Here is a 27579-nt window from a genome sequence, read left to right on the forward strand (position 1 = left end):
AGTCAGAGTCTGAGTGAGAGGCCGTGGATCAAACCACTAATTTCCCGCCAAAATGAACCGCCCTTCAGCAAGCCCACGCATCGGCTGAATCCCTTTCCAAGTGTCATGTTGCGCCGGTTCCCATACTTTGAACGAACCATTTATATTACATCCCATAAAAGTGAACACCGATCGAAAATAGACAATTTTCTTTCGCTGCAAGCGGCCGCCCGCGACCCCACAAAATTTGCTCGGCGACCCCACTTGGAGTCGCGCCCCCGGGTTTGAAAAACCAAGTGTTAAAAGATTGGTCTTTAAGCCCCTTCTTAAATCGTCCTTTTGAAGGGGGATAGACATCACACAAACAAATACACATTGTGTTTTATATGGTAAGATATTTGCATTTTTAATATTGGAGAGGTCAAGTAACCACAGAGGTATGTGAACATGCACCACACATCGTACAGTATGTGCAGCCAAATGTAATAATATGTTAATGATCAATCATGTTCATGGCAATAACAATAATACAGGAAGTCATTTGTGATGTCATAAAGCCATCAATAATCACAATCATAATTTTCTTCTCCGAAGATTTATTCAATGGTGAGAGAACTTGTGGATATCTCGGCTCCATCACCAAATGGAACGATGGAAGTTCCAAATCACAGGTGCATGCTGCTTTGCAAGGGTGCAAGGTTCTCTGGTCATGGTCCCAGTTGTTGGTAACAACCACAATGAATCTTCCATCTTGGTCACCAATACTCAGTCCTGGTGGCACCATATGTCCTTGAGTGGCTTTTACTTTGGCAATGACAAAGTGATTTGATTTTGGTGAAGATCCGAATCCAGATCTGCATAAGAGATTTTTTTAATTGATGTGATTCTTCACCATTGAGAGATGGGGCCAAAAACGATATATAGTGTAGGACAATGTATCAAAAGGCTTTGGACGTATTCAGATGAAACATGGTGGACAGGTTAGATGTGTGCCAATGACGAATTAATTCGATTTTGGTTGAATCCAGGTTTGGATAAGAGATGAAAAAACATTTCAAGTGATTCTTCACCATTTAGAGATCAGGCTAAAAACGATAGATGGCATATTTCAAAAATGTATTAGGCCTGATATGTTCCACTGGATCAGGCATTGCGTGGCGGAGGTATGCGCTCTACAGATTGCCCTTCTAGTTTGGTTTTTCTCTTCTACCCTGAGGTATTTGTATGATGCTTTGTTTTCTCGCTCCTGTGTTGTTTTTAAGTCCACATTTATTTGATGTGTTGTTGTTGGTTTACCTCGTACAGACATGTACTTGGTACATTTAGATAGGACAAATTCCATTTGAATATCCGTTTACGAGTTTAGTTGTTCTGTAAGGGTAACAAGTTATGTTGCACTTCAACTTTAACCTGTGTCGAAAAAGTTCCATGGTTCCAGAGATTTCCAGGATATAAAATCGTCTTGCAAGTACGAGCAGTTTGGCGGAGGGACTTTTGTGAATGTTCTCTCTCTGAGGCCTCTGTTTCTACCACCTCTTCTCAGGTCTTTTTCTCTCTGTTCTTTCATCGCTCCCCCAATTCCCTGTTCTTTCATCCCTCTCCAATCCCATGAGGTCACACACATTCTTTGAGTAACCCCCTCTTTGTGAAACTCCCAAAATTCAGGCTCACTGGTCACCTCCACTCCTCCGTTCTTTGCTTCCACTTGTAGAACTTCCCTTCTTAGGGCCCTGTCACACCTTGACGTTTTAGCCAGCGTATGGCAAGGTCTCAAAATGTATGTAAAACGCTGGCGTACGCTGAACTATTGATGTTTTTTTTAACTTTTGGGCATATAATAACGTGTTGGACGTATGCATAATGTATTAGTAACATACACAGAACGTTTCAATAACATATAGATAACTTATACCAATGAATGCTGAGCGTGTTGTTGGCGTTCACAACCTATGCCCAACGATAGTCTAACTTATGCATAGCGCGTGGTAGCGTATCGCTGACGATCACGTGGTGTAGGCTATTAGTGGGCTGCGGCTCGACGATTCAAATCATAACTGCACAAGACATCGAAGTGTGAAGCCGCTGTCACACCTTGACGTTTTAGCCAGCATATGCCGACGTATGAAAAATTTGCCGAACCAAGCTGGCACACGTCGAATACGTTATGGGTAAGTTTTGTATACGTTAAGAGCATGCTGGCATACGTCGTAGTACATTGGCATACGTCGTCATACACAGAGTACGTCGAGAAATTTTGAGCATGTTGAAAATTTCGACGTACGACACGTTCCGCATACGTTGGCCATAAGTTGTAGGCACATTACGCGATCGTTGACACACGTTACTTGTACATTACTCATAAGTTGAAACACGTCAAGGTAATGGTTAGCGTCAGTGTTCCAGACTCCGTTTTTTTTTTTCTTCGGTATGACGGTGATGTTGACACTTCGATTTCTAGTGCGGTTATGATTTAAATCGTTGAGCGGCTGCCTATTAATTATATTATATTATAACCGCACTAGAAATCGAAGTGTCAACATCACCGTCATACCGAAGAAAAAAAAAAAAAAACAGGGAGTCTGGAACACTAACGCTAACCATTACATTGACGCGTTTCGACTTATGAGTAACGTACAAGTAACGTGTGTCGACATGTGTCAACGATCGCGTAACGTGCCTACAACACGTTACTCATAGGTTAGAAATAAGTTTCGGGTACGCTAAACATTACCTCGACGTGTTTCGACTGATGAGCAACGTACAAGTAACGTGTGTCGACGCGTGTCAACGATCGCGTAACGTGCCCACAACTTATGGCCAGCGTTATGCGGAACGTGCGAGTCATACGCTGGCATACGTCGAAAAATTTCAAGCATGGAAAATTTGTCTTACACCTCGGTGTACTACGACGTATGCCAGCGTACTACGACGTATGCCAGCGTGCTCTTAACGTATACAAACTTACCCATAATGTATTCGACGTGTGCCAGCATTTTAGCCAAATTTTGCATACGTCAGGCATATGTTGGCTAAATCGTCAAGGTGTGACAGGGCCTTTAGTTTGGTCAATCCCACCCTTCAAACCACGACTTCACATTGGCATTGTACCACAATGTCAGGTCATTCTCCATCCCAACCACTGATCCAATCTTTATGACAGTTTGAGTCTATGGTTCGATGGAGGTGCTGTGTAATGGACATGTCTGCAAGGTAAAGTGTTTATCGCTTAATTTATTATCATATAAAGTGATGTACGATTAAAGTTAGTCACATGTAGTCATACTTAAAATAAAAGTGATAATTAAATGAGTTTGAATAAGGATAATGCATTGCTGTGTTGACTGACTGTCTGGACACAACTCTGAGGTTGTAGGTCCATTGATGTTGAGTCATCTACTAATGTGGACCTGCAACCGGGGTTGTGGATTCGCCATTTGGAGAGGTTCTGAGTTGAAAGGATCAAAACCTCGATGATCCAGGCAGTTGGGAAATCAGTCGATTGCTTATGTACTTACCAGTACATAGTGTGTGTGTGTGTGTGTGTGTGTGTGTGTGTGTGTGTGTGTGTGTGTGTGTGTGTGTGTGTGTGTGTGTGTGTGTGTGTGTGTGTGTGTGTGTGTGTGTGTGTGTGTATATATATATATATATATATATATATATATATATATATATATATATATATATATATATATATATATATATATATATATATATATATATATATATATATATATATGCGTGTGCCTGTGACGTCTGGCTTCCTTCTTGGAACTACGGTGCAGTAATTGGTCTTTATTTTGATTTACCTCTCCCCATTTACTTGCAGGTTGCTACATTCTCATTCTCCTCATGTTTGTTCACCCCCTTGCTCTAATGACGGTGGCCTACCTTTTACCTTCTATCAATTTGCTCTTCTATGAACTTTTGAACACAACATTTCTTTTTCACACAAAATATTGAGGGATACTTTCTCTGTAGCTGTATCATCCATCGTTTTAATTGTGGATTCCATAACATAAAGTTATGAGGTATAAGCTTGTTACTAATGATCATGGGCGTCGATCCCGGGGGGGTTGTTGCGTATGTTGCGTTGCGTACAGTTATTTTGACGGCAGCTGAGTAATGTTGTTTTATTGTTTGTAATAATATTGTTTGACGGCAGCTTTTGTTTGTTTTTGGCAGAGTAATATTGTTTGACGGCAGCTGAGTAATGTTGCGTACAGTTATTTAATTTTACTGCAAATATTTGTTTTCTCTCCTCACCCATCTTCTTCTTGGTCTTCTTCTTCTTCTTCTTCCTGCGTATGGCAGCCTGGCTGCCAGGTCACCATCATCTTTTGGGGGCGCAACTATGCCGCTGATGTGTGACCTTCTTCCAGTACACTGGTACTCATTTCACCGACCTTGGAAGGCTGACAGGCTGAGTCAACCCCACCTGGTGTTAATTCAGTGGCCAACAGGGCTTGAACTCAGGACCCGAAGATCCCGAGCCAGCCACCCTAACCACTAAGCCAATACCAGGCTCACCCGTCTCAATATGCTCATCAGATGTTCCTCATTGTCATCGCTGTCAATGTAATTTAATGTGTCATCCATCACATGCTTCCTTTGCTCGTGTGCTAATATCGGTGTGAGTAATTTAATCCAAAATGTACATCGAAGCACCTTGGTGTTAATTTTTCTTACATTATGCTTTTCATTACTATTATGCAGTAAAGCTACAATCTTTTTGGAGGGAAAAATGTTTCATCCCAACAATGATGGGATCACAAAACTACAAAATGAATTGCAATTTTATTATATACTTGCCACAGCAGCAACTTTAAGATACAAACATTTAGCAATATTCGAACAGGGCCACTATTACAATGTGGAATACAAAGTTACAAAAGGACAGCATGCCTTGCATGATACACAACATGATGTGTCCACAATTCAACAACACGATTCGTGTGATCCGCTGATTTTATCTATACGTACGTGTCATCGTGCTTTGTTCTCGAAGGTATCCATAAAAGTGGGAGTACAGGATAAAACTTTCCTCAAAAACTGCACGAAAACTCATGTTTGCAGTTTTGCGTTTTACTGTTGATTAGCATCCCTTCGATGTCCACAAAATTAACCTGTTCATGATAACTGGAGAAAACCTGGTTTTCGATGAACAAATGCCACAAATCTAACACATTTAAACATTGAGTTTAAATGTGTTTGATTTGTACTCTTTAAAAAAAAACATGCATTCAAAGAATTGTGGAATGACGATGAACAACGCTTGATATTTGTCTAACGGCAACCACGGCAATGTGCAATACTTAGGCAGAGTCATGACCTTCATGTGGAATGGCATTGCACATTCCAAATAGCTTGGCTCAATCAGAACGACTTAACACACAATAGACGGTCATCCTGATCTCAATATCTCAGAAACCTAGGCCAAAAGTGAGAAGGGTCCTCCTGCCACCAGTAGGTTTTCTGTGCAGTCCTCCAATCTTAAACGAGTGATCCCCTTCTCCATCATTGGTTTTCTTTTTTGTCAAAAACGAAACATGATCTTGAGCATCTTGAGAGATGGCATTAAGCCAAAATTGAAAGTTCATGTGGAAAACTCCAAGGGGTTTATATTTTATTTTAATGGAATTGAAAAAAAATAAAAATAAAATAAATCATCAAGATAGTACTGATCTAATATGAATGACCATTCATCTGAATCTTGTCTTTATAAATAGTCAGTGACTAAAGGACACACTTTGCCTGCTGAGATGTAGAAGAACCCCCAACGCAAAGTGGCAGATGTGTCCAAGTGCAACACTTGTCAGTGTGTATGGCAAGGGTGGGATATGGTGAACAGCGAGAATGAAAGTACTCCGATGGGGCGTGGCATACAAACTCCAAAAACTCCATCCGACGAGGAAGTTCTTCCTCTGGGCCTGCACCCCTCACGTTACACCCATCAGCATTATACAAACACTTTAACCTGACACTACTCAGCATTGCAATGGGCATGCATGCGCACCAAGCAGAACTCTGCCACATGCCTCTGAGCAACTAGTCTCGGGGCCTGCTCACCCACCGAGCAAGACTTGAATACAGGCCGCCTGTGCACCCGCCAAGTGAGACTTGGCAACAGGCCTGCATGCCGAAGTGAGACTCGGTGACGGGCCTGCACATCCACAGAGCTTAACTCGGCGACAGGCCTGCATGCCCAGAGAACGCAACTAACCTATCGGCCTGCATATCCACCGAAACTCAATAAAGGGCCTGTGTGCCATTGAGTCCAAACATCCTCTGAAATTACATTGATACTGAAAATTACATTGTCCAAATCAGATCAGGATTTGGGGAGGGGAGATGGTTGCCATCAGTGTCAAATAATGACCCTCTAACATTTATATCCCTGGTTAATATCACCTGTTTCTGCTCCTTGGTTATGGATGCTGTTGATAAGAATGGAGATCACCCGATCTGTGAAAGTCAACTCTCCCTTTCAAATGGAGTCTCTTGAGCTCTTTGTGCCTGCTTATTCTTTTCATGTTTCCTGCCTCTGCTCGAGTATTGCAATAAATGTGTCTGTGTGTTTGTCTGTTTGACGGCAGAACAAGTTGAAAATATGATCCATTAGAATTATCAAATTTGGTACAGAGCTTCACATTGTACATAAAAACAGCGCGAGTAAATATAGTCCTGTGCTAAAGTTTAATTTCATTTTTTTATTGTTGTGACCTCAAAGTTGAACTTGTCAGAGACATTCACAGTATGAAGTTTTGCACCAAATTTGGCGATGTCAGCTGTCCTCGTTGTCTGGTTATTTTACCAACAAACAAATAAATAAACCAATGTCACCCGCAGGGTGACCCGTATCTTGCCAAAAGGTGACCACGTGTGACTTCTTTAAGGTCACACTGAGGTGAACAGAGCTGCTATCCACCAGTAGCGACTCCTTGAGGAATATCTGCCGATGAGAGATTCCGATGAGAATCGTTCTACAGAGTAACCATGAAAAATATGTGTTTGCCTCATAACGTCACCAAATGACGTCATAATGCCTCAAGCTTGACATATCTAGAAAGCACTCAAAGGTGTTCAATTTGAGGTATTACACGATATGGTACCTAAGATTTCAAAATTTGACCTTGGGGTCAAAATATTTCGACCTATGGCGCTAACCATGAAGGTCAAGGCCAATTGCCACCAAAAACTAATCAGCTGAGCGCCAGACCATATACAGCATTCCCATAAAGTTTGGAGATTATTCGATTAAAATTACTCAAAAAATAAGGGTTTCGGCGACCTCCATGATTTACCGCAAAGTGACCTTGACCTTTATGTGTGCTGAAGGGTATTGTAATAATACTACGATATGTGTACCCACAAGAGTTTCCGATGAGAATTGTGCTCTTCAGAGTGATATAAAGGTGAAAAATCCAATGATTACAGAGGAAAAAAAATAAAAAATAAAAAAAATAAAAAAAAAAACTTACCAAGTAACAGATCTTGCAAAAACTTCGTTTTGGCAAGATAACAAGCACACAGATGGGATGATCACAGTACTCACACACCCGGCCTATGGCTGCATTGTCAATAATAATAAACCAGAAACTTCTGAGAACACCTTATTAATAGAACACCTTGTTTACAGAGCAGTCTTGAGAAAAAGGACATGGGAAGAGTCTTTTAAGCTCTTGCTTTGCATTTCTGAGCACTATCTATATTTCCTATAAACCACCATTTTGTCTGAATCTCGATATTCTCCAAAGCTGAGAGAGCAAGTGGAAACTTTGATTGGTCGAGATGGCGTAATATTTTGTCTAAGTACTACTGCTAAACGGAAGGTTTTTGAAATTGCGAAAAGGCGATTTGTGTTCTACAATGTTCAAGTATATAATTCAACTGAAATAAAATAAAGATTCTAAATGTGGTCGAAAAACAAAATTTGGAAGTTAACTGCCATTGATGCATCATCTTTGACACCACCCTAACACGTTACATTAGTTCTTCGTCCCTGTTGTTGGTGTCATTTCGGACGTCCCTAAAATCAGTAAGATTCCTGTAAGGAATGATTTCTAATTTTGTTTGACTGCCAGACTAAAAATAAAAATTACCTTACTTCTCTCTGCGAATGTGTGATTGGGACGAGATTCCGTACAATTTACTGATTTTAGGTGCCAAAGTACTGCTAAACTGGATATTTGTGTTATACAGCATTCAAAATACAACATTCAATTGAAGTGAAGTTGTTCCTCGATCACAGAGCAAAGTCTGTAGACAGACGTACAAAGCGAACAAATTGCTTAGCTCTGCTTTTCGCTTCGCACGCAGGATAATCACCCATAATTTGTGGGCATGGTCTCTCCGAAGACGTTCCGCAGTGTTTTAACCCAGATGTAAATAGTTTGGATAATTTCCCCAAAATTACTATTATTCTCGATCCGAGTATTCTAAATCGATGCATTCTTTTCTGTCAGTAGCACAAGAATGCAGCAAACAATGAACCCCTCACTCTCGTGGACAAATGTTCAGAGTACGACTACAGCGCTGCAATAACTGCGTATATACATGCACAGCTGGCACTCACCCAGGATGTACGTGGATGGATCAAATTTTCCCTTTGGACTGCCCGTCGTTGGCAGTAGCCATGTGATGACTGCACTCTTCTCACAATACTGGTCTTGCATGAAGCCCCTAATCTGAGCAAAGTACAGCTCCCCTTCCTCATCCAGCACAGACACCACATCGCCAACTTGATAGAAAACGCCCTACATGCACGTAAAGATCCAAGCGTTATTAATCTTCAGCGACAGTTAACCAATGGTGGTGGTGCAGAGGAAGCAAGGTTGGTCGATTTACAACTTGAGCTTAAATTATGCTTTGTATAAATTCATTACTTTCATGTTGTTATCATATTAAAACATTCATGGGCATTTGTTGTAAGCGCATTACGGATAAAAGAAAGTAGGGTTGAACGTTATATGTGTAGAGGTCAATTACCTGGTATAAAATAGAGTCGCTTGTCACAACCGTAGCAACAGCTTCAGGAGCCCTGAGAGGCTGGATAAAAAAACAGATGAAAAGCCCAGGAGAATATCAGGAAAAAAATAATAGTAATCACACAACAGGAAATAAAATAGCTCAATCTTTGAGTAAATAAAGTCCAAAAGCTATCAAATGAAAACCAACTTCTTTCCAAGGACAACAACAAAAAAAGGACATTTGACTTGACATCAACTGCTATTTTTCACCAATACATAAAGGTACAATCCTAGTCCAAAATAATTTCTTCAAAAAAAAAATATAATCTAAGACTACCACTTATCATCATCAATACTGTACTATTGGCAGAATGCTCAGTGTTCATGCTGCCGCAGCAATCTCTCGCCGAGTTAATGTTGGGTGGTTTCCCGTTGCCTTCCAGGCAGTCAATCAGGGCAGGAATTTGTAATTTGTTCAGGAGGAGGAGATTGGGACCAGACTCTGTGTAGAGCGTTGGTGCTACCTAAGCAGTCTCCTCAGCTATTGGGCACAATCCTGGACGGGTTGCCACTCCGACACAGGATACCAGCATGCTGGCACTCATTTTGCCGACCTCAGAAGGATGGCAGGCCGAATTAACCCCACCCATGGTATTAATTAAACAGCTGAGTGGGATTTGAACTCAATAAAGGGCCTGCGTGCCCATTGAGCCCAAACATCCTCTGAAATTACATTGATACTGAAAATTACATTGTCCAAATCAGATCAGGATTTGGGGAGGGGAGATGGTTGCCATCAGTGCCAAATAATGACCCTCTCACATTTATATCCCTGGTTAATATCACGTGTTTATGCTCCTTGGTTATGGCTGCTATTGATAAGAATGGAGATCAGCCGATCTGTGAAAGTCGCATCTCCCTTTCAAATTGAGTCTCTTGAGCTCTTTGTGCCTGCTTATTCTTTTCATGGTTTCCTGCCTCTGCTCGAGTATTGCAATAAATGTGTCTGTGTGTTTGTCTGTTTGACGGCAGAACAAGTTCACAATATGATCCGTTAGAATTACCAAATTTGGTACAAAGCTTCACATGCTGGCAGATGGGACACCCAGATTAATGTCAATATGAGGTAAGGTGCACTTTGTGAGCAACTCCTTGTCTGCATAGCACCAAGGTCTATAGTTATATTGGGAATCAAACCCAGACGAGACAGCTCAAGGGCAAGTGCATTACCTCTACAGCAACCTTGCAGACAAAAAAAAAAAAAAACTTTTGGAATACATTTACAATAATTTTTACTGTCATAATAAAGACGTGGGTAGTCCCCCGCCCCCCCCCCCCCCGAGACATTTTCCAGGATATTTTGCAACATGTGGTGTACGCACATTTTTCAACTTAAAGATGTGCCTGCGGCCCTTCCCTTTGCTCGAGAGTTTCCTGTCGGCAGCTGGCTGTGTTCTTGCCTTGGTGTTCCGCAGGCGGGCAGACCGGCGATGGGCCTCCGGTTTTCCCTGTCGACAAAAATAAAAATTCTGCTTTTACAAGATAGGTCAGTCTTGTGATACAAGCCACATATTTTGCTGTACTCATATGCACCACGTGTCCATATATGTTCAGCTTAATTTATCATGTTATCTACCAACAGAAGTCATCTGATGAAACCAGCAATCATAAACTGTCAACTGTCTTCAAATCCACAGCCATCTCAATCATATTCTTTATTATATTACTAGCAAATACAACCGTCGCTTCACTGACAGAGACAATAAAAGGGGTGGGGGGGGTGAGGAGAAAGAGGGAGGGAGAGAGAAAGGAGGCAGATGTAAGGGGGGCAGGGGAGACAGAGAGGATGAAGAAGGGGGAGCTTGGGGGGAGCAAAACTGCAAAGGTTTCACTCACCGTCTTTGATACACTATTACCATGGCCACCTGAGCTTCCTGGAGCTATGGCGCAGCTGTTGCACACAACGTCCCCCTGACTGCTCCTGCGCCACATAGCAGTGTTACCTGTACGGCAGCAACTGCAGCTTGGCTTTAAACCTAGAGGCATCCTAGAGACGGGAAGAAGGGGAGAGAGAAAAATAAATATATTCCCACAGGGAAACAAGTCAAAGAAAGTGGAACTATCGGATGACTATGCAACACTTAAACAAAGCTAACTACATTCCGTCATCCATTGAAGGTCTATTTAAAGTTCTTTTAAGACTAAAGTCAGATTGTTTATCAAAACACATCAATCCTGGGACAGGCTGCTCGTGGCCACTTTTCCACACCGCATTCCTGCAGTTGACAGGTCATGGAGGACAATGTCGAGCAAACAACTCAGTCTTCTGTGACATTCATGTGTAAAAATTGCTGTCAGGTGTGCACCTTCAGATGTCAGACATCTTTGGAGTTGCCAGAGGACAAGTGTCGATACAAAAGCAGTCTTGGACCTCTGAAAGAGGCTGAAGGTAAAATCCTAGTCCAGAAGTGAGAGACTCCAAATGTGATGCTCAAACCCGCATCTGAAAGGCTACCTTAACCTCTATACTTTGACATTCCAGACGAGCCAAACCAAATAAAGATGCGAGAAGAGTATGGTAATGAATAATACCCTGTACTTGCATTCCTATAAAATTTGCATTCCTACTTGTAGAAACATTCAAGTTTGACCAGCCTTTGAGCTTCAAGTGTAGGATTTCTGAACCATTTTTATTGTTTTACAAGGATGCAGAGCTCAGGGTCGAGTGTGACCCTATTAAATTACAAATTACAGATTTCAAAATGCACCTGAGAGGTCGATAAATCAAGAAAAAACAATTCATTGTCAGCTCGTAAATTATGTTAGCATTTTTTTTTGTATACCTTGTCGAGGCTCGTATGAGAGCTAACACACAACGCAAAGCAAGGGGGCATGAGACAAGAGGGGCGGGAGTGGGAGGGACAAAACAGTGGAGAACAGACACATTAGGAAATCTGTGGAAGGGAGAGGGATGGGACAGGGAACATGAGGAAGAGGAGCCCTCAGTTGGGTTTGCTTTCCATGAGGCAAAGGCAAGTTGTTTCAGGACAACTGCCTTGCCACAAGCTTCAGTAAACAAAGGGCGGGAGGAAGGGTAGGACAACTGAAGACGAAGACATTACAGGGACTTTCAGGAAGGAAAGCAGGGGAATTGAAGGAAGTGGGCTTGGGTGGATTATCGGGGGTAGAAAAGATCGAGGATTTGGATGGGGGATGATAAGAGGTGGTGGTGAACAGCTGTTTTGAAAGCCTGGAGAGAAGAATGGGAAAGAATAGAGTGAGGGAGTTTATTCCAAAGGTGGGAAAAAAAGAGGAATGAAAGAGTGAAAGTGAGCAGTGATTCGTGTTTTTGGTAGTTTTACCAGAAGGGGGTTGTTGGCGGACCTTGAGCACCATGTGGAAATGTGGTGGGGGCAAATCGCAGAGAGAGCAGGGGGGGCAAGGCTGGAGAGGAGACGGTAGAAGACAGAAAGACCATCGACCAACCTGCGGTGATTGAGTGAGAGGCCCAAAGACTCAGTAAGAGGCCCAAAGACTCATTGCGGGAGATGCTGATGATCCTAAATGCCCTGGTTTCGACAGCGTGAAGCCGAGAAAGGTGGGAGGCAGGAGCACCAGCCCAGAGGGGAAAGGAGTACTCCATCAGGCTACAGACAAAAGCTTTGTAAGTGGTCAGGAGCTCAAGAGGGCCGAGGAAGGACTTTGCACAACGGAGGATTCCCAGTCGGCGACTGGATTTGGAGGCGAGGTTTGAAATGTGACATTCCCAGGAAAGGTCATGGCAGATAGTGAGACCCAGAAGCTTGAAAGAAAAGTCTTCTTCCAGAGGATTGTTGAGAAAGTGGATGGGGAGGGGGGCGTTTCTAAACGGTCTTTTCGAAGAGACATCTTAAGAGTGTGAGATTTGTCTGGATTGAAAGACATGTTCCACGTGTTGGACCAGTTTGTGATTTTATCCAGATCTGCAGTGAGCGAAGAAGCTGCTGCTTCCCGGTCTGAGGGATGACCGATGGTACGGCAGAGGGTGGAGTCATCAGCAAAGAGATATAGAGGATTTTCCAGAGAGTTGGAGAGATCATTGATGAAAACCAGAAAAACGAACAGGGCCGAGAACGCGACCTTGAGGAACTCCAGCATGGACAGGAAGAGGGGATGAAAGAACTCCATTTAGGGCCACACGTTGACTGCGACAGGAGAGGAAGTCAGCGAGCCATGAGTGGAGATGGCCTTGGATACCATGGGAAGAGAGTTTGGTGAGTAGGGCAGGGTGCCAGACTGTGTCAAAAGCACGTGATATATCCAGGGATATGGCTCGGATTTCCTGTGTGGCATTGAGGACCTCCATCCATTGATGGGAGAGCGGAAACAGCATATTCAGGGTAGAGTGACCTGGTCTGAAACCAAATTGATGATCGGAAATCAAGCCATTGGAGAAGAGGAAGGATTTCATGTCTGAAGCGATGATGGATTCCATAACCTTGCTGATGATTGGGAGAAGGCTGATTGGTCTGTAGTTGCAGGGATCTGTTTTTGCACCTTTTTAATGCAAGGCAGTGATGTTTGCAGATTTCCAAGCATATGGCAGATGACCTTGAGCAAATGAGAGGGTGAATAGAACAGAGAGGGGGTGAGCAAGAGCAGAAGAGCAGGCTTTGAGGACATGTGGGCTGATGCCGTCTGGACCGGTTGAAGAATCTGAGTCGAGGTTTGAAAGCAAGCTCTCCACCTTGTCAGGAGAAAAGGACACAGAGTCCAGGGACAGTTGGGTGCGACTGTGTAAGGTGGGTAGAGAAAGTGATGGGTTTAGGACACAAGATTTAGCTGCAAACACCGAGTTTAGGCATTCAGCTTTTTCACGTGCGGTATCAGCAGTGCGGCCATTTGAGGTAAGGGAGGGGTTGGAGGGGGAACATACACCAGAAATAGATTTGTTTAGATGTCACCAGGATTTTGAGGAGGAAGAGAGGTTTGAGAGTTCAGACTTGAGATGAGAAAGATGTTGTTTTCTGGCTCTCCTGAGGGTAGATACACACTTGTTCCGAGCTTTGTGGAAGGAACTGAGATTGCCCTCAGTTGGGTTTGCTTTCCATGAGGAAAAGGCAAGTTGTTTCAGGACAACTGCCTCACCACAAGCTTCAGTGAACCATGAGCGGGAGGAAGGGTAGGACAACTGAAGACGAGAGGGGATAAATCTGTGCATGAGGGAGATAAGAGCAAGTTTCTTTGAAAGAATTCCCAGGATGAGTTGATGTTGGAGAAAGTAGCGATAGGAGACCAGCCTATAAGTTTGAGGGCTGCTTGGAGACCCTGCCAATCGGCTTGAGTGAAATGCCAGACTCGACGGCGGTGAGGTGGTTCTCTGATAATAGCCAGAGAGATATCCACTTTGACAAGGACGTGGTCAGAAGAACCGATTGGAGCGAAGGAAGAGCAGCAGATATTGTCAGGGAAATTTGTCAAAATCAAATCCAGAAGAGATGGAGTACCATTGGTTGAGATCCAGGTTGGGAAGTTGACCGATTGAGTCAGTCCCAATGAGTCGCAGAAAGCTTTTGCTGAGGTGCCATGACAGGTGAGAGAGGTACCCACACCTTGCCAACTGGCATGATGACAATTGAAGTCGCCACATAAGAGGAAGAGAGAGTTTGGATGAGAAGGTAGAAGATGGTCCATGTTTTCGGATAGTGAGGGGCAGATGGAATCATCACTGTTCGGTGGACGGTACAGTACACATATAAACACGAGGTGGGAGGGGAGGGAAGCCGTAGCCAGAGGTATTCCTGGGGGTGTGGGGGAGTGAGAGCAGTGCATGGAGAGTGAGGAATCGAGTCTTTGATGAAGAGAGCAACACCTCCACCAGGACGAGGCCCAGGTCTGTCATACGGGAGGAGGGAGTAACCAGGAAGAGATACTTGGGAGTCAGACACGTCTTGGGAGAGGAAAGTTTCTGTTAGGCAGATTATGTCTGGTTTGTCAGTGGCAGCCTGTATGGAAAGATCTGAAAGGTTTGAGCAAAGGCCCCAGATATTTGAGGTCCACACTTTTAATGAAGAGATAGGGAGGAGGCTTTGGGTGCAGGGTGTGGGGGGGAGGGGGAGGGTAGGACAAGGGACGAGAAGGGGAGGTAAGGAGGGTAGTGGAAAGAGGGTGGGGGATTGCAGAATAGCTCGGGGAGGTGGCCGAATGAGGAGAAAAGGCTCTGTGGTGCTGGGGGAGAGGGGGGACAAAAGAGGGGGAAGAAGGCAGTTGAGGATTTGAGGAGGTGGAGTTAAGAGATGGAGGTGGGAGGGCAGTGGAAGGAGGCAGCTTAGTGGATGAGAGGGGGGGGAACTTTGAGAAGGATGAGTGAGGGGGATGAAAGGTGGGAGAAAGGTGAGGGGGAAATTTTTGAGAGAGGTGAGAGGGAGGCTTGGAGGGAGTAGAGTGGGATGGTTGCTTTGAGAGTGAGAGTGAGGGGTGAGTTGGCACTGAAGTTGGAAAAAAGAATGGTTGATGGAAAGCGAACATTCATAGCAAACTGGGGTTTTTTCAAGTTTTCGGTCAGAGATGCGATTTAACACAATTCTTGATGGATGCAATAAAGGCGAATTCAGAGAATGGAGAGAAGAAGCGCTGTAACAGTTGGATTTTTTAGGCAAGGAATGAAGGAGAGGTCGAAATGAGAGCAGTCTGTTAAAATAGCAGAAGAGTAGTGCATTATGAAACATTAAAGAGTACCACATGTGTGAGAGAGGAAGATGAAGCATTACAAGATCGTTTTTGTTATTATTATTAATGTTTGAGAGAGTTTTCAACAGATTAGGTCATGGAAGTGTTGTCGAGAAAATCGAGGACGAAGAAGAGGAGGAAGATTAAGAGGAAGAAGAAGAAGCAGAATCGGGAGAAGGTTAGCCTATTGTTGTCGTTATATATATATATATATATATATATATATATATATATATATATATATATATATATATATATATATATTTATTTTTTTTAAAGATTAGAAATCGAGAGATTAGTTGGGAGAATGGGGGACATTAGGAAAGTGGGGAGGATAGAAATTGAAGGTAATGGGGAGAAAAAAAACAAACAAAAAAAAAGGATCGAACACCGAGGGGAACCGTTTGGCATCAAGCCGAGGCCAAGGCCTCGGCCTCAAACACCCCGTAAGAACGTCGACAAAAACTCACAAAATAGCACGATTTTTGAAACAAAACCGAACTAGGAACACACAGTAATATGTAGGTGAGAAAATTAAACAGTTAAAACGGGACAAATAACGACCGGAAACTTAACTTTGAGAACGTCAGCAGAGCCTCTTAGGAGACCTCTCGACGCTCCAAACCCGGAACCGGAAGCATTGAATGACATAGTTTCGAGGTGGCATTATAACAAACCAAATTAAGGTAAAGTGTCGACTTGTTGTGGTGCCGGGTTCGGTGGCGAGGACGACCGCTAGACGGAGCAGTCGGGCCGTCTCCCACCGAACACCGGAATGGAAGGTTGTCACCCCGGATAACTCCAGAGTTGACGGGTCGCTTAAAGGACCGTGGTTGCCAATATTTTGACGGGGTGAGGCAGGGTCCACTTGTCTATTCCAATTTACCGAAGTACTCACGCCGTCTCGCTACCGGGGAAGCCAAACCCTCGGCCGACTCTGTCCGAACTGAGTCGCATGTACCGACTCGAGTGTGGCGTAACCGAGCGGGAGTTACCAGGTTACCAGGCCTCCGTGGCCTGGCAGAGCCGCGCCGGTCCCAATGACAACTTACGGCACAAATGGCCTCACGACTTCTCAAGCCCGCACCGTGCTGGGTCAATGAAAGAAAACATGGACAACGAACTGGAACATTTAACACGGGGCTTATTTTACAATGGGGAGAGGGAGACACAGAGCAGACTTATCACGAATATGCAGGCAATGTACAGTGAGCAAAAGCACTTAACAATTTGTACTTACAGGACTGGGCCCATGGACACACACACACACACGAAATGGACCCCGTTGGGGTCTTTATTGGACCCTCCAGCCGAGGAGGATAGGTCAGTTGGGGGGTCAGAGTCCGGCTATGCACCTGTCCGCCACGTGGGATTTGCTCGGTCTTGTTCGGTGGGACTCGAACCCACAGCTTTGACGCAGCACCAAGCACCAGGGGCGAGGGATATGCGACAGACGCCAGCCAGCACGAAGGCGGACAATACGAGAGGAACCCTTGCGCTGCGAGGACAACCGGAAAACCAGACCAGACAAATGGATCACCAACCGGCCAGGCGAGGGCAGACCAGCGCCAGCACAGACAGAACGCGCTGAACACTCTCCCTCCTCCTCGCGCGCGGTGGCCAGAGGGACCACCTCTGACGTGACCTCATCCCTCATTGGACGGGGGGGGGCGTGTCGGTTGCCTCGGTGGCCTGCCTTCATTGGGTGGAGGGCGTGTCGATGTCTCCGCCCCCCCCCCTCGAAGAGGTCTGCCCCTCGAAGAGGCTGCGCAATAGTATATGGCGTTCTGGCTTCCCATTGGCTGGCGAGCGTCAGCCAACACTCGCTCCTCGCTGAATGGACAAGAGGAACTCCAGGCCCTTTTTTGGAGCGAAAACCAGAGCACTAGCGACAGAGGAAACCCCACCTACGCACGCGTTCGGTGTGCCAGCACGCGAAGAATGCGAATAGTGCCGAAAGCAGAGGGGGGCTGTTGCTGTCGACTCCTTTGGATAGTTGTTGGGGGATTTAAGATGTAAAAATACCTGACTATAAAATAACCCGCAGCACACACATGCAACTCCCATTAAACACAGGGAGGAACCTAACTATACACATACTTATCGAAATAACTAAGCTTAGGGACTGGTCTGTTTGTGTGCAAAAGGCTTCCAAATCCCTAACAGACTGACTAAAGTTTGGAAGCGACCAGAAGGCTCCTACCACTGGGTAGGGAGCATGCCACGACTATCCCCAGATTAAATGTTATTGATCATTTCCACCAGCAAGCTTGTACTAATTTCTTTCTGACCTCGAGAAGATGACAGGCTGGGTTGACCTGTTTGGTGTTATTTTTGGCATGGCTGGGTTTGAAATCAGGACCCGAAGATCCTAAGCCAACTGCCTCATCTGTTAAACCACCACGAGGCATTAGTATGAACCAGACGTGTTTAAACATCGGAAGGTTCAGTGGTAAAAGGGTATTTTGTAAGGCTTATGGATGTAATCACAGAAGGGCAGGGATTCGTTTCTTTGACTTCTCAAAGGATCCTCCAATTATAAATTCTCAGATCCATAACAACTGGAGAGTTCATAGAACACAATGCCCTGTGCAATGTTCAAGATTATACAGGAGCTGTTAGTATCCCCAGGCGGTCTGCCAGTTTTCTACATGGCAAGTACGTCAAGCATATACTTGCCATTTGCAGAGGTTGTGTTCTTGAAAATCCTCGTGAACCCCAAATCCGCAAACTTAGGGGGTAATGGGGAAAATATGGTTAGGGACTTCAACTTCAAAATTTGTCCAAATTGTACCCTTAATTAACATGTTTGTGCATTGTTTTTGTGATATTTATTTTCCTGAATAAAAGAGTTATTAAGAACAGAAAATAAAATATTATTTTTTTGAGTTATTAAGATCATGACATTTGCCTTTAATCATAATGATGATAAACTTGATCGAATAATATGATGGCGATGTTGATGGAGATGATGATGTTGGGGCGATTGAGGGGGTTAAGTCAGTGAGGGGTCAGCCCATGTTAAGTGGATAAATGTGGAGAAGAGTTCGCAACCCATGATTATTCAAGCGCATTGACCGCAATGCACAAACATTGCCTCGATAAATTAATTGTGATGGAGCAAATCCACGAACAGGAAACCCACGGACGGTAAGGCTCTCCTGCACTTGAATTTTAAAGATAGTTTTAAAAAAATCCATGTTTAGTGGTCCTGAAGTAGTCCATCCATCCATCCATTGGGACCATACTCTGTGTAGAGCGTTGGTGCTGCCTAAGCAGTCTCCTATAAGACTGCCGAAGTAGTCTTACACACCAACCACCCTTATACACTGTAATAAAACAATGAGGAGTTGCAATTTAGGAGATGGAGGCTTTATTGATCAGTACATAGCCATTATGGCAGCCTTTTCTTCACCCAGACACATGACTCACCCTCTCATGCTATATAATCGAAAAACTGTATTGTATGGTTCTTGGAAGTATTATGAAGGTGATTTGTGCTCGAAAGTCTTCAAGTCTATAATTTAATTTAAATGAGGATTTAAACAGGTTTAAAGGCAAATAAATAAATTCTGGTTTTTAACCACAATTTTATCCAGTGTCTGTTACACCACCATATCTAACACGTTGCATTAGTTATTCACACCTGGTGTTTGTGTCCATTATGACATCATTTAAAAACAGTAAGTGTCCTGTCTGGAATAAATTTCACTTTTGTTTGACTGCCAGGCAGGCAGGTTTACAAACTAAAAAAAAAATTATCTGTATTTTTCGAATTCTATCGCATCGTCTGTTCTCGCTGGTAGCTTGAGATCGAGAGCTACAGTAGCCCCATAGGTTTGTTGCCGTAAACGATACAGGGTCATACTGTTGTGGGGCTGGGTATCGGTGGCGAGCACGACCGCTAGAGGGAGTAGTAGAGTCGGCTCCACCGAACACCCGGAATTTATAGGTCGTCACCCCGGATAACTCCAGAGCCGACGGGTCACTTAAAGGACAGTGGTCACCAACAATTCGACCACGTGGGGTAGGGTTAATTGCCTAATTTCAATATACCGAAATACCCATGCAGTCAAACTACTGGGGAACTATACCAGTGGCCGACTCTGTCCGATCCGAGTCGCAGGTAATGACTCGGATCCGGTGTAACCGAGCGGAGTTACCAGAGCCACGCCGGACCAAATGAACAATTTACCCTTGCTATCTCTCAATACACAGCATGCTAAGTCAATGAAACACAGAAACGAGCTGGAACATTTAACAGGGGATTTATTTATAATAGGGAGGGAGACACAGAGCAGAGTTATCCGAATAAAGAAATGTACAATGAACAAAAGCACTTAAAGGTCCCATGACACCCAAAAGTACTGAAAAAAAAAATATATATATATATATATACATATACATATATATATATATATATATACATATATATATATATATATATATATATATATATATATATATATATATATATATATATATACACACACACATATATGTCCTACAGGAGTTTTTCATCGTGATTTCAGATCTGACAATTTTTTCACAATACTCATTCTGTAAAATGGAAAACTAAAAAAACAAACCTCTTTGGGAACGCCCCTAAAAATTCTGCCGAAAGGGGCGTAACCCACATGACGCCAACTGCAGTTTGACAAAGGCTGCACATAAATTACTCGGGTTGGTGGTCTACGCGATTCTATTGGCTTTCTGTGCGTTTCCACATGTGATTGGTCGACTCAATCGCTTCGTTCATTTCTGCTTTAAAAAAAAAATTGAACATTTGGTTTTGAATAATGGATGACATGGACTTTCATTTGCCTGGTAACAACAGTGAATGTGAGAGAAATGAAGGATTTTGGTCTGAATCAGATGGAGAATTGTCGGATAACGTAGTCGTGGGAGGTGAAGTTCAGGCAGCTGGAAATGAAATACGGCCTTACCAGTTCGAGCCCGAAGCAGGACAAGCAGAGGAAACTGGCGATGAAATTCCCGGAGTTCATTATGATCGGGAGGACATCGAAGGAAGACTTGGCAATAACAGCTGGTTAGATTAAATCCTATTTGGAATTCAATAATGTAAATTCTACTTGCATACTGCTCGATATCAGAAATATTTTAGTGAGGTGACGTGAACAGCACAGCGCAGCGGACATGTTTCTCCGCGGCGAATGAATCACAAGCAAGGCCAGCGCATGTCATCGGCCGTATCTCTCCACGCATAAAACGAAGCAATCTCGCTGTCTGGATACGATTAAAACTTGTGTGCAGAACACACCTTGTGACACAATTGTCTAGAGTAGTCCGATAAATCTGACATTCTGTTGCATTTTTATTTATTTTATTCCTACTGTCGTCATGGAGCGCCAGTAGGAAACAATGAAGAAAAGAGAATAATAAAAGAAAGCGACAGCACGTCAGATTTATCGGCCTAGTCGGAGGGACGACGGATTTAATCGGCCTAGTCGGAGGGACGACGGATTTTTCGGACTGGTCTAGACTCTAGAGATCTCGAGTCAATCCACTTTGTGCGAGTTTCTGCATGTGACGTTAACGCTGCGGTTCGCTGAAGTCAACTTTTTTAAGGGGCGGGGCATAGAAAGTTGTGAAAAGCACCAGAAATGTTCGAAATATTGGTCTAATTATCCCATTTTTGATTAAAAAAAAAACATGGGTGATTTCTTCACGAGGAAGGTCAAGTTAATATATAAATAACCAGAAACTTTTGGGTGTCATGGGACCTTTAACAATTTATACTTAAAGATGAGGCCCAGACACACACACACACACACACACACACACACACACACACACACACACACACACACACACACACACACACACACACACACACACACACACACACACACACACACACACACAATAAAATGGACCTCAGTGGGTCTTCAGTCAGTCGAGCTGGGCCGGGGTACCTGTCCTGCCTCGTGCGGTCACACCGACCCGAACCACCACGGTGGGACTCGAACCCACGACCTTGGCGTTGCCAGCACCAAGACTGCAGACCGCTCGACAACGACCACAGACTGTTCCGCAATCGCCACCAGGACTGCAGACCGCTATCGCCACGATCCTCCAGAACGCACTCTTGTTGACAACCACTCACTGGCTTTGGAAATGTCTGAATTGAAATGTCCTTTCCCACAAGAAATGTGTCACACACAATGACAGGCAGCTCGGCAAACACCACGATCTCCATCTGCCGAACTCTGGTCCCGACAACCACACTCCTCCTCTCCGCTACTCGCCTCCTGATTAGACGGTGGGTTGTCAGGCGACTCGTGGCGGCCTCCTGATTGGCTGGGGCGTGCGTGTGGTGCTCGCCCTCCACTCATTGGCTGGAGGAAACGCTCTGTGCCCCTCCTCGGAGCGGAGCTTCGACCCGAGTCGACGAAGGCTCCGCCCACGTCCTCAGTCAAAAACACGTGCGTAATGGCAACCGGGTTGAGTGCGGGAAGGTGGCGTTGTTGTAGTGGATGCAGTAGTAGTAGTAGCTGTAGTTGGTGAAGAAGCGAAGATGGGTGTTGTTGTCGTTGGTGGTGTAAAGATCCAAACTATAAAATAATCCACAGCGCACGTACAATTATTCACCCATGAAACATCGGACGGGACCCGAACTAGAAACACATTCTTACCGATATAACTTATCTATAGGACCTGGATGTTGTGTGCAGTAAGCTTCCAAATTCACAATACGATGGGCTATCTAAAGTGAACCCTTTCATTTTGCTAAATTCATTTCATGAAATAAATATTTCCTTCCTATGCCGAGTCGGATATCTTTAGAGTGTACGAGGTGCAGTGGAACACGAGAAGCAAGAGCGTCAGCATCAACTCCGCTTTATTGCGCGTCCGGATGTACATTCCTGCCACCCCTAGCGGGCGAGTCATGATATACGAAAACCCAATCATGTGATACAGCACACTCCTCCCCTCGTAATATGACAAGTCAAATGATTAAAGGACAATCATAACATGACCACCCGAAACCAATCAACACTCATAATCCTCCAAGTACCGCGGCCGCACCCTGACCCGCCTCGGACGGACAGCGCCGCCAGACAGCCCAGGCTCAGACGCCTCCCGGCTCGGTCGAGGTGACACCCTCGCCGTACTCGCGCCATCCGCAATAACAACCGCCCCCGGCCGACCAGCCTGCCCGACGTCCCCGGGCAGGACAGAATCAGGCGAAGACCCCCTGGGCGTCGGCACATCCGGCCCTGGCGATACAACGTCTGGCCCGGCGACATTACAGGTGGGGGTCCCACATCGTTCGGCCCGAGGGGCGTGGGGGGGGGGGGTGACGCTGGACAGCGATCATGCATTTGGTCCACGTGCCGCTTCCACACCTCCCCACCATCAGTCCGCACCATGCAATTCGCCGGCCCCAGTACCACCGAGACCACAGCCGGCACCCATTTGGAACTGTGGAAATAATCGTGCACCATTACCCGCTGCCCCACATCGAAACCGCGCAGCAGCGTCGGACGCGACACCGTCCGACTCCCCGACCCTCCAGGTCGCAGCAAATCCAGTCGGGACCGCAATGCCCGTACATAGAAACTAATGGCAGGCGAATCACCCGTGACAGGATGAATCGCGTTCCTGTAATGGAGCAAAAAAGACATCGACCACTGTCTGCACAGGTGCAACACCCCCCCCCCCCCCCGCGCAAAGCCCGTTTCAACATCTTAACAAACGACTCAGCTTTCCCATTTGTCTCAGGATGATACGGTGCGGACCTTAGATGCCGTATACCATTTTGACGCATAACTCATCAAATACACCTGCGATGAACTGCGGACCGTTATCAGAGACCAGGATCTCCGGTAATCCTTTATTAGCAAAGATCGTCCGCAGTTTCTTGACTGTAATGTTTGCTGATGTATGCTGCATTACTACAACCTCCGGCCATTTAGAGAATGCATCGATCACAATCAAAAACATTTTGCCATTAACCGGCCCCGCAAAATCTACATGGACCCTCTGCCAAGCTCGGTCTGGCACAGGCCAGAGACCCGAAGCTCGACGCGGGTTATCAGCATCTGTTTGACACGTGGCACAACGCTTAACCAACTGCTCAATGTCTTTGTCCAACCCCGACCACCACAACAGGCTACGAGCAAGACTCTTGGTCTTCACGACGCCAAGGTGACTGACATGCAGTTCTTCCAAACACCGCTGCCTGAACCTCGGTGGAATCACCGTCCTCATTCCCCACATTACGCACTGTTGGACCAACGACAGCTCCGATGCGCGCGACGTGAAAGGTTGAAATGCCGGTGTCGAAGGCAGATCGCTCCAATTCCCCGTATAAATCGCCTGGATGACACGGGCGAGCACCAGATCACGAGCCGATTCCAACGCGACCTGTCTGGCCGTGATCGGCCCGCTTTGGACCTGGCCCAGCGCGAACACATCGACCCGGTCAGCCGACTCAGACGCAGCTGGACCCTCCGCACACGGCAAGCTTGAGAGCCCGTCGCAGTTAGCATGCTTCTCGGTGCTTCGGAACTGAATATCATAATCGTAAGCACCAAGAAACAGACACCACCGCTGTATTCGCGCGGCCGATACCACCGGTACCCCGCGTTCGGGTCTCAGGATAAATTGAAGCAGTTTGTGATCCGTCTGCAAAGTGAAATGCCGCCCCAGCAGGTATTGATGAAACCTCCGCACACCCCAGATGAGGCTGAGAGCCTCGCGCTCGATCTGGGCATATTCCCGCTCTGCTGCGGACAGGGTCCGGGATGCAAAACGAACAGGCCGCTCGGAACCATCGTCCATTCTGTGGGAGAGCACTGCCCCGATGCCATATGCAGAGCTGTCGCATGCCAATAAGAGCGGACGCGCAGGCTCGTAGTGCACGAGGGCCGTATCCTCTGTGAGCAGCCGCTTGACGCGGTTGAACGACGCCTGGTGTGCAGGCCCCCAAGCCCAGCGCTCGACCTACCTGAGCAACCGTGTTAACGGCGCAAGTTGTGAGCTGAGCCCGCGCACGAACCTTTGGTAATACTGGGCCATACCAATGAACGAGCGCAGCTGCATCTTGTCGCGAGGCGGTGGCATGTATTGAATCGCCTCCACCTTCTGAGGCCCTTTCAACAGCCCCTCCGGCGTGATGATGTGCCCGAGGTATTCCAAGCGCTGCTTGAAGAACGCGCACTTGTCCCGGTTCAAGCGCAGGCCGCACGCTTCTGGCTTTGTCAGCACTTGGGCAATGCTCGCAAGGTGCTCGTCCGCCGTTTTCCCCGCAATGAGCACATCGTCCAGGTTGGTCTGAGCGGGCAGGCCAATGCAAACCTGATCCATGGCTTTCTGCCACAAGGCTGGGGCCGAAGCAATCCCAAAACAGAGTCGGGTATATCGATAGAGCCCTTGACACGTGTTGATTGTCAAAAGCTCGCTACTCCCAGGATCCATCGCCAGGTGAAAATATGCATCACGCAGGTCTAGCTTCGTGAAGTATTGACTCCCCGCCAATCGCGCATATATTTCATCGATTGACGGCAGTGGATATTGCTCCCGCTGAGCCCCGGCTTAACCGTGGATTTGAAGTCCCCGCACAATCGGACGTCTCCATTCCGTTTCAGCACCGTGACGACCGGGGTGGCCCAATCCGAGTACGACACCCGTTCGATCACTCCACAGGCCTCCAGCCTATCCAGTTCACCCTTGACCTTGTCCCGCAGGGCATACGGCATCGGACGTAGTTTACAAAAACGAGGAACCACCCCCTCCTTCAGGAAGAGTTTTGCCTCCACGCCCTTGAGTTCTCCAAGGTCGTCGCAAAACAAACCTTGATGTCTATGAAGAATCTTCTCCAACTGATCCTCCCATCGGCTCGGCACGGGTTGCACAAGGTGAACTGCGGCCCAGTCTAGCCTGATGCGGGACAGCCAATCTCGGCCGAGGAGAGACGGTCCCCTCCCCCGCACGACGTACAACGGAAGCATGGCGACATGGCCTTGGTACCGCACAGACACGTCTGCCATCCCGACTGGCGTTATCTTCTCGCGGGTGTACGTGAACAGCGTGAGGTTTGACCTGATAAGCTTCAGGCCGTTGAGTCTACGCGCGGTTTGTTCGCCGATGATCGACACAGCCGCTCCCGTCTCGACCTGAAACGTGATCGGCGTTTTGTTCACTTCGATTTCCACCGTCATTGGGCGCGCCGCCGCTGGGCCAATTGAAAACAGGCCCCTCAACGGCCGCCGCTTCCGCCCTGGGTCGCCTCGCACATCGCCGTCCATGACCTTAACGGTGGCCGGCGCCCCACGGCACACACGCTTCAGATGACCCACCTTGTGACAATTTAAACACACGGTGCCTTTATACGGGCACGCACGGCGCAGGTGTCGACCTCCGCATCCCAAACACGTCCGCGGGGTCACCTCGTCGCTCGTGCGGCCGCGCGGCGACGTCCGACCCGCACCGAAGGTCGTGCGTGCGTCCCGGGGTGCCCGCGACCCCGCGTGGCCGGTGATGGCCCGAACATCCCCGCGAGTCCGCTCGACCGCTGTAGCCGTGCTGACCGCCGAGTCGAATGTAATGGCTTCACCCTTCAGCCGTAGAACCGCCGAAACCATCTTCACATCTTGTAAACCAGCAATAAAACGATCTCTGAGCCGAGCTGGACGCTCCCCCGCCGTGAACTCGCAGGCCACGGAAGAATGCTTCACTCGCGCCACGAAATCAGCGACGCGCTCCTCCGCACCTTTCGAGAGGCGATCGAACTGGAATCGAGCGAGCTGTAATGACTTCTCCGGCGCCATGTGTGCTTTCATCTCCACAACGTCCCGAAACGACAGCCCGTCATCACGGGGCTCGTCCGGCGCCACCAAATCACTCAGTAGTCGATAATGTTCCGTCGATAGCGAGGCGAGCAAGATCGACTTCTGTTTGCTCTCGTCGACCACATCATTCGCGTGGAAATAGCATCCCAATTGCTCCGAAAACAATTCGAAGTCGTCTCCGACGAAAACGGACACGTATCCGTTTTCAACCATCCTCGTCAGCCAACTATGGTGTACGAGGTGCAGTGGAACACGAGAAGCAAGTGTCAGCATCAACTCCGCTTTATTGCGCGTCCTCATGTACATTCCTGCCACCCCTAGCGGGCGGGGCATGATATATGAAAACCCAATCACGTGATACAGCACAATCTTGGAATTAATTATAAAAAAAAAATAGATTTAAAGGAACGTTCGATGACGTTAATGACAAGAATGGCCAGGTGGATAGAAACGGTGCACGATATGCAAACGGGAAGATAAAATACATGGAGTGTGGAGCAAAAGCAAAGAATGAAGCCCGTTTCCCGCCTGTTCCCACCTGCTCGCGTGTCGGTTTCCTCATACAAGTTAAACAGCAGAAAAACCGAGGTGAGCTTCTCGGATAAGGAAAGAGAGAGAGGATCTCTGAACCTGTCGTACACCAAGCCCGAACCGGTGCGTGACGAGAACCATTATCGGCACACTGCACCACCTCACGAACAAACCGGAAGTGGTACTCTTCTTGTGGAATCCATCGATTGGCCGGGGAATAATTATTTGAGAAATCACGAGTCGAAACCTCATAAGGATTTTACAATCACCGACATTATAAAAGCTTTGGACAATCCAGCGGAGATATTTTTTTTTGGTTCAAGGCAAAAAGCACTACCACGAACTATACCGCCATGGCGATGAGACGGTGCACAATTTCAAAAAACAAACAAAACAGTGTTAAACCACTGAAATAACATCAGCGAAAATACACTACATGAAGTAACATCGACGAAATACTGAAAATCATCGGCATTACCCATAAGGAGGCTCCCTATCTCCCAATCTCGTCCCACAATCTTTTCTACCACCAACAATAACTCCACCTCATGGAACCCACTTCCTTGGAGGTCCATGTT

The 27579-nt window shown here is 46.2% G+C and overlaps 1 protein-coding gene across 4 annotated transcripts; it reads right to left on the reverse strand.

Moving 5' to 3' along the window:
• Positions 1-396: 396 nt before the first annotated feature.
• On the reverse strand, positions 397-27203 carry GATAD1 (GATA zinc finger domain containing 1). 4 transcript variants are annotated; one of them, XM_085892559.1, is made up of 6 exons: positions 27009-27203; positions 10842-10992; positions 10328-10453; positions 8965-9024; positions 8552-8732; positions 397-833 (listed from the first exon to the last, which is right to left on the reverse strand). In XM_085892559.1, the coding sequence occupies exons 2-6, from the start codon at positions 10989-10991 to the stop codon at positions 781-783; spliced, it is 570 nt and encodes a 189-aa protein (XP_085748685.1). In that variant the 5' UTR covers position 10992; positions 27009-27203; the 3' UTR covers positions 397-780. The 4 variants fall into 4 exon arrangements, with proteins under 4 accessions (XP_085748685.1, XP_085748684.1, XP_085748682.1 ...); XM_085892558.1 differs by lacking the exon at positions 397-833 and adding an exon at positions 4755-5906 and having other exon boundaries at positions 8552-8663; XM_085892556.1 differs by lacking the exon at positions 397-833 and adding an exon at positions 4755-5906.
• Between the last annotated feature and the right edge of the window lie 376 nt (positions 27204-27579).

The sequence above is a fragment of the Eptatretus burgeri genome, chromosome 8 (assembly GCF_056783735.1).
Source record: "Eptatretus burgeri isolate ZD-2024b chromosome 8, Ebu_testis_v1, whole genome shotgun sequence".
NCBI lineage: Eukaryota > Metazoa > Chordata > Myxini > Myxiniformes > Myxinidae > Eptatretus > Eptatretus burgeri.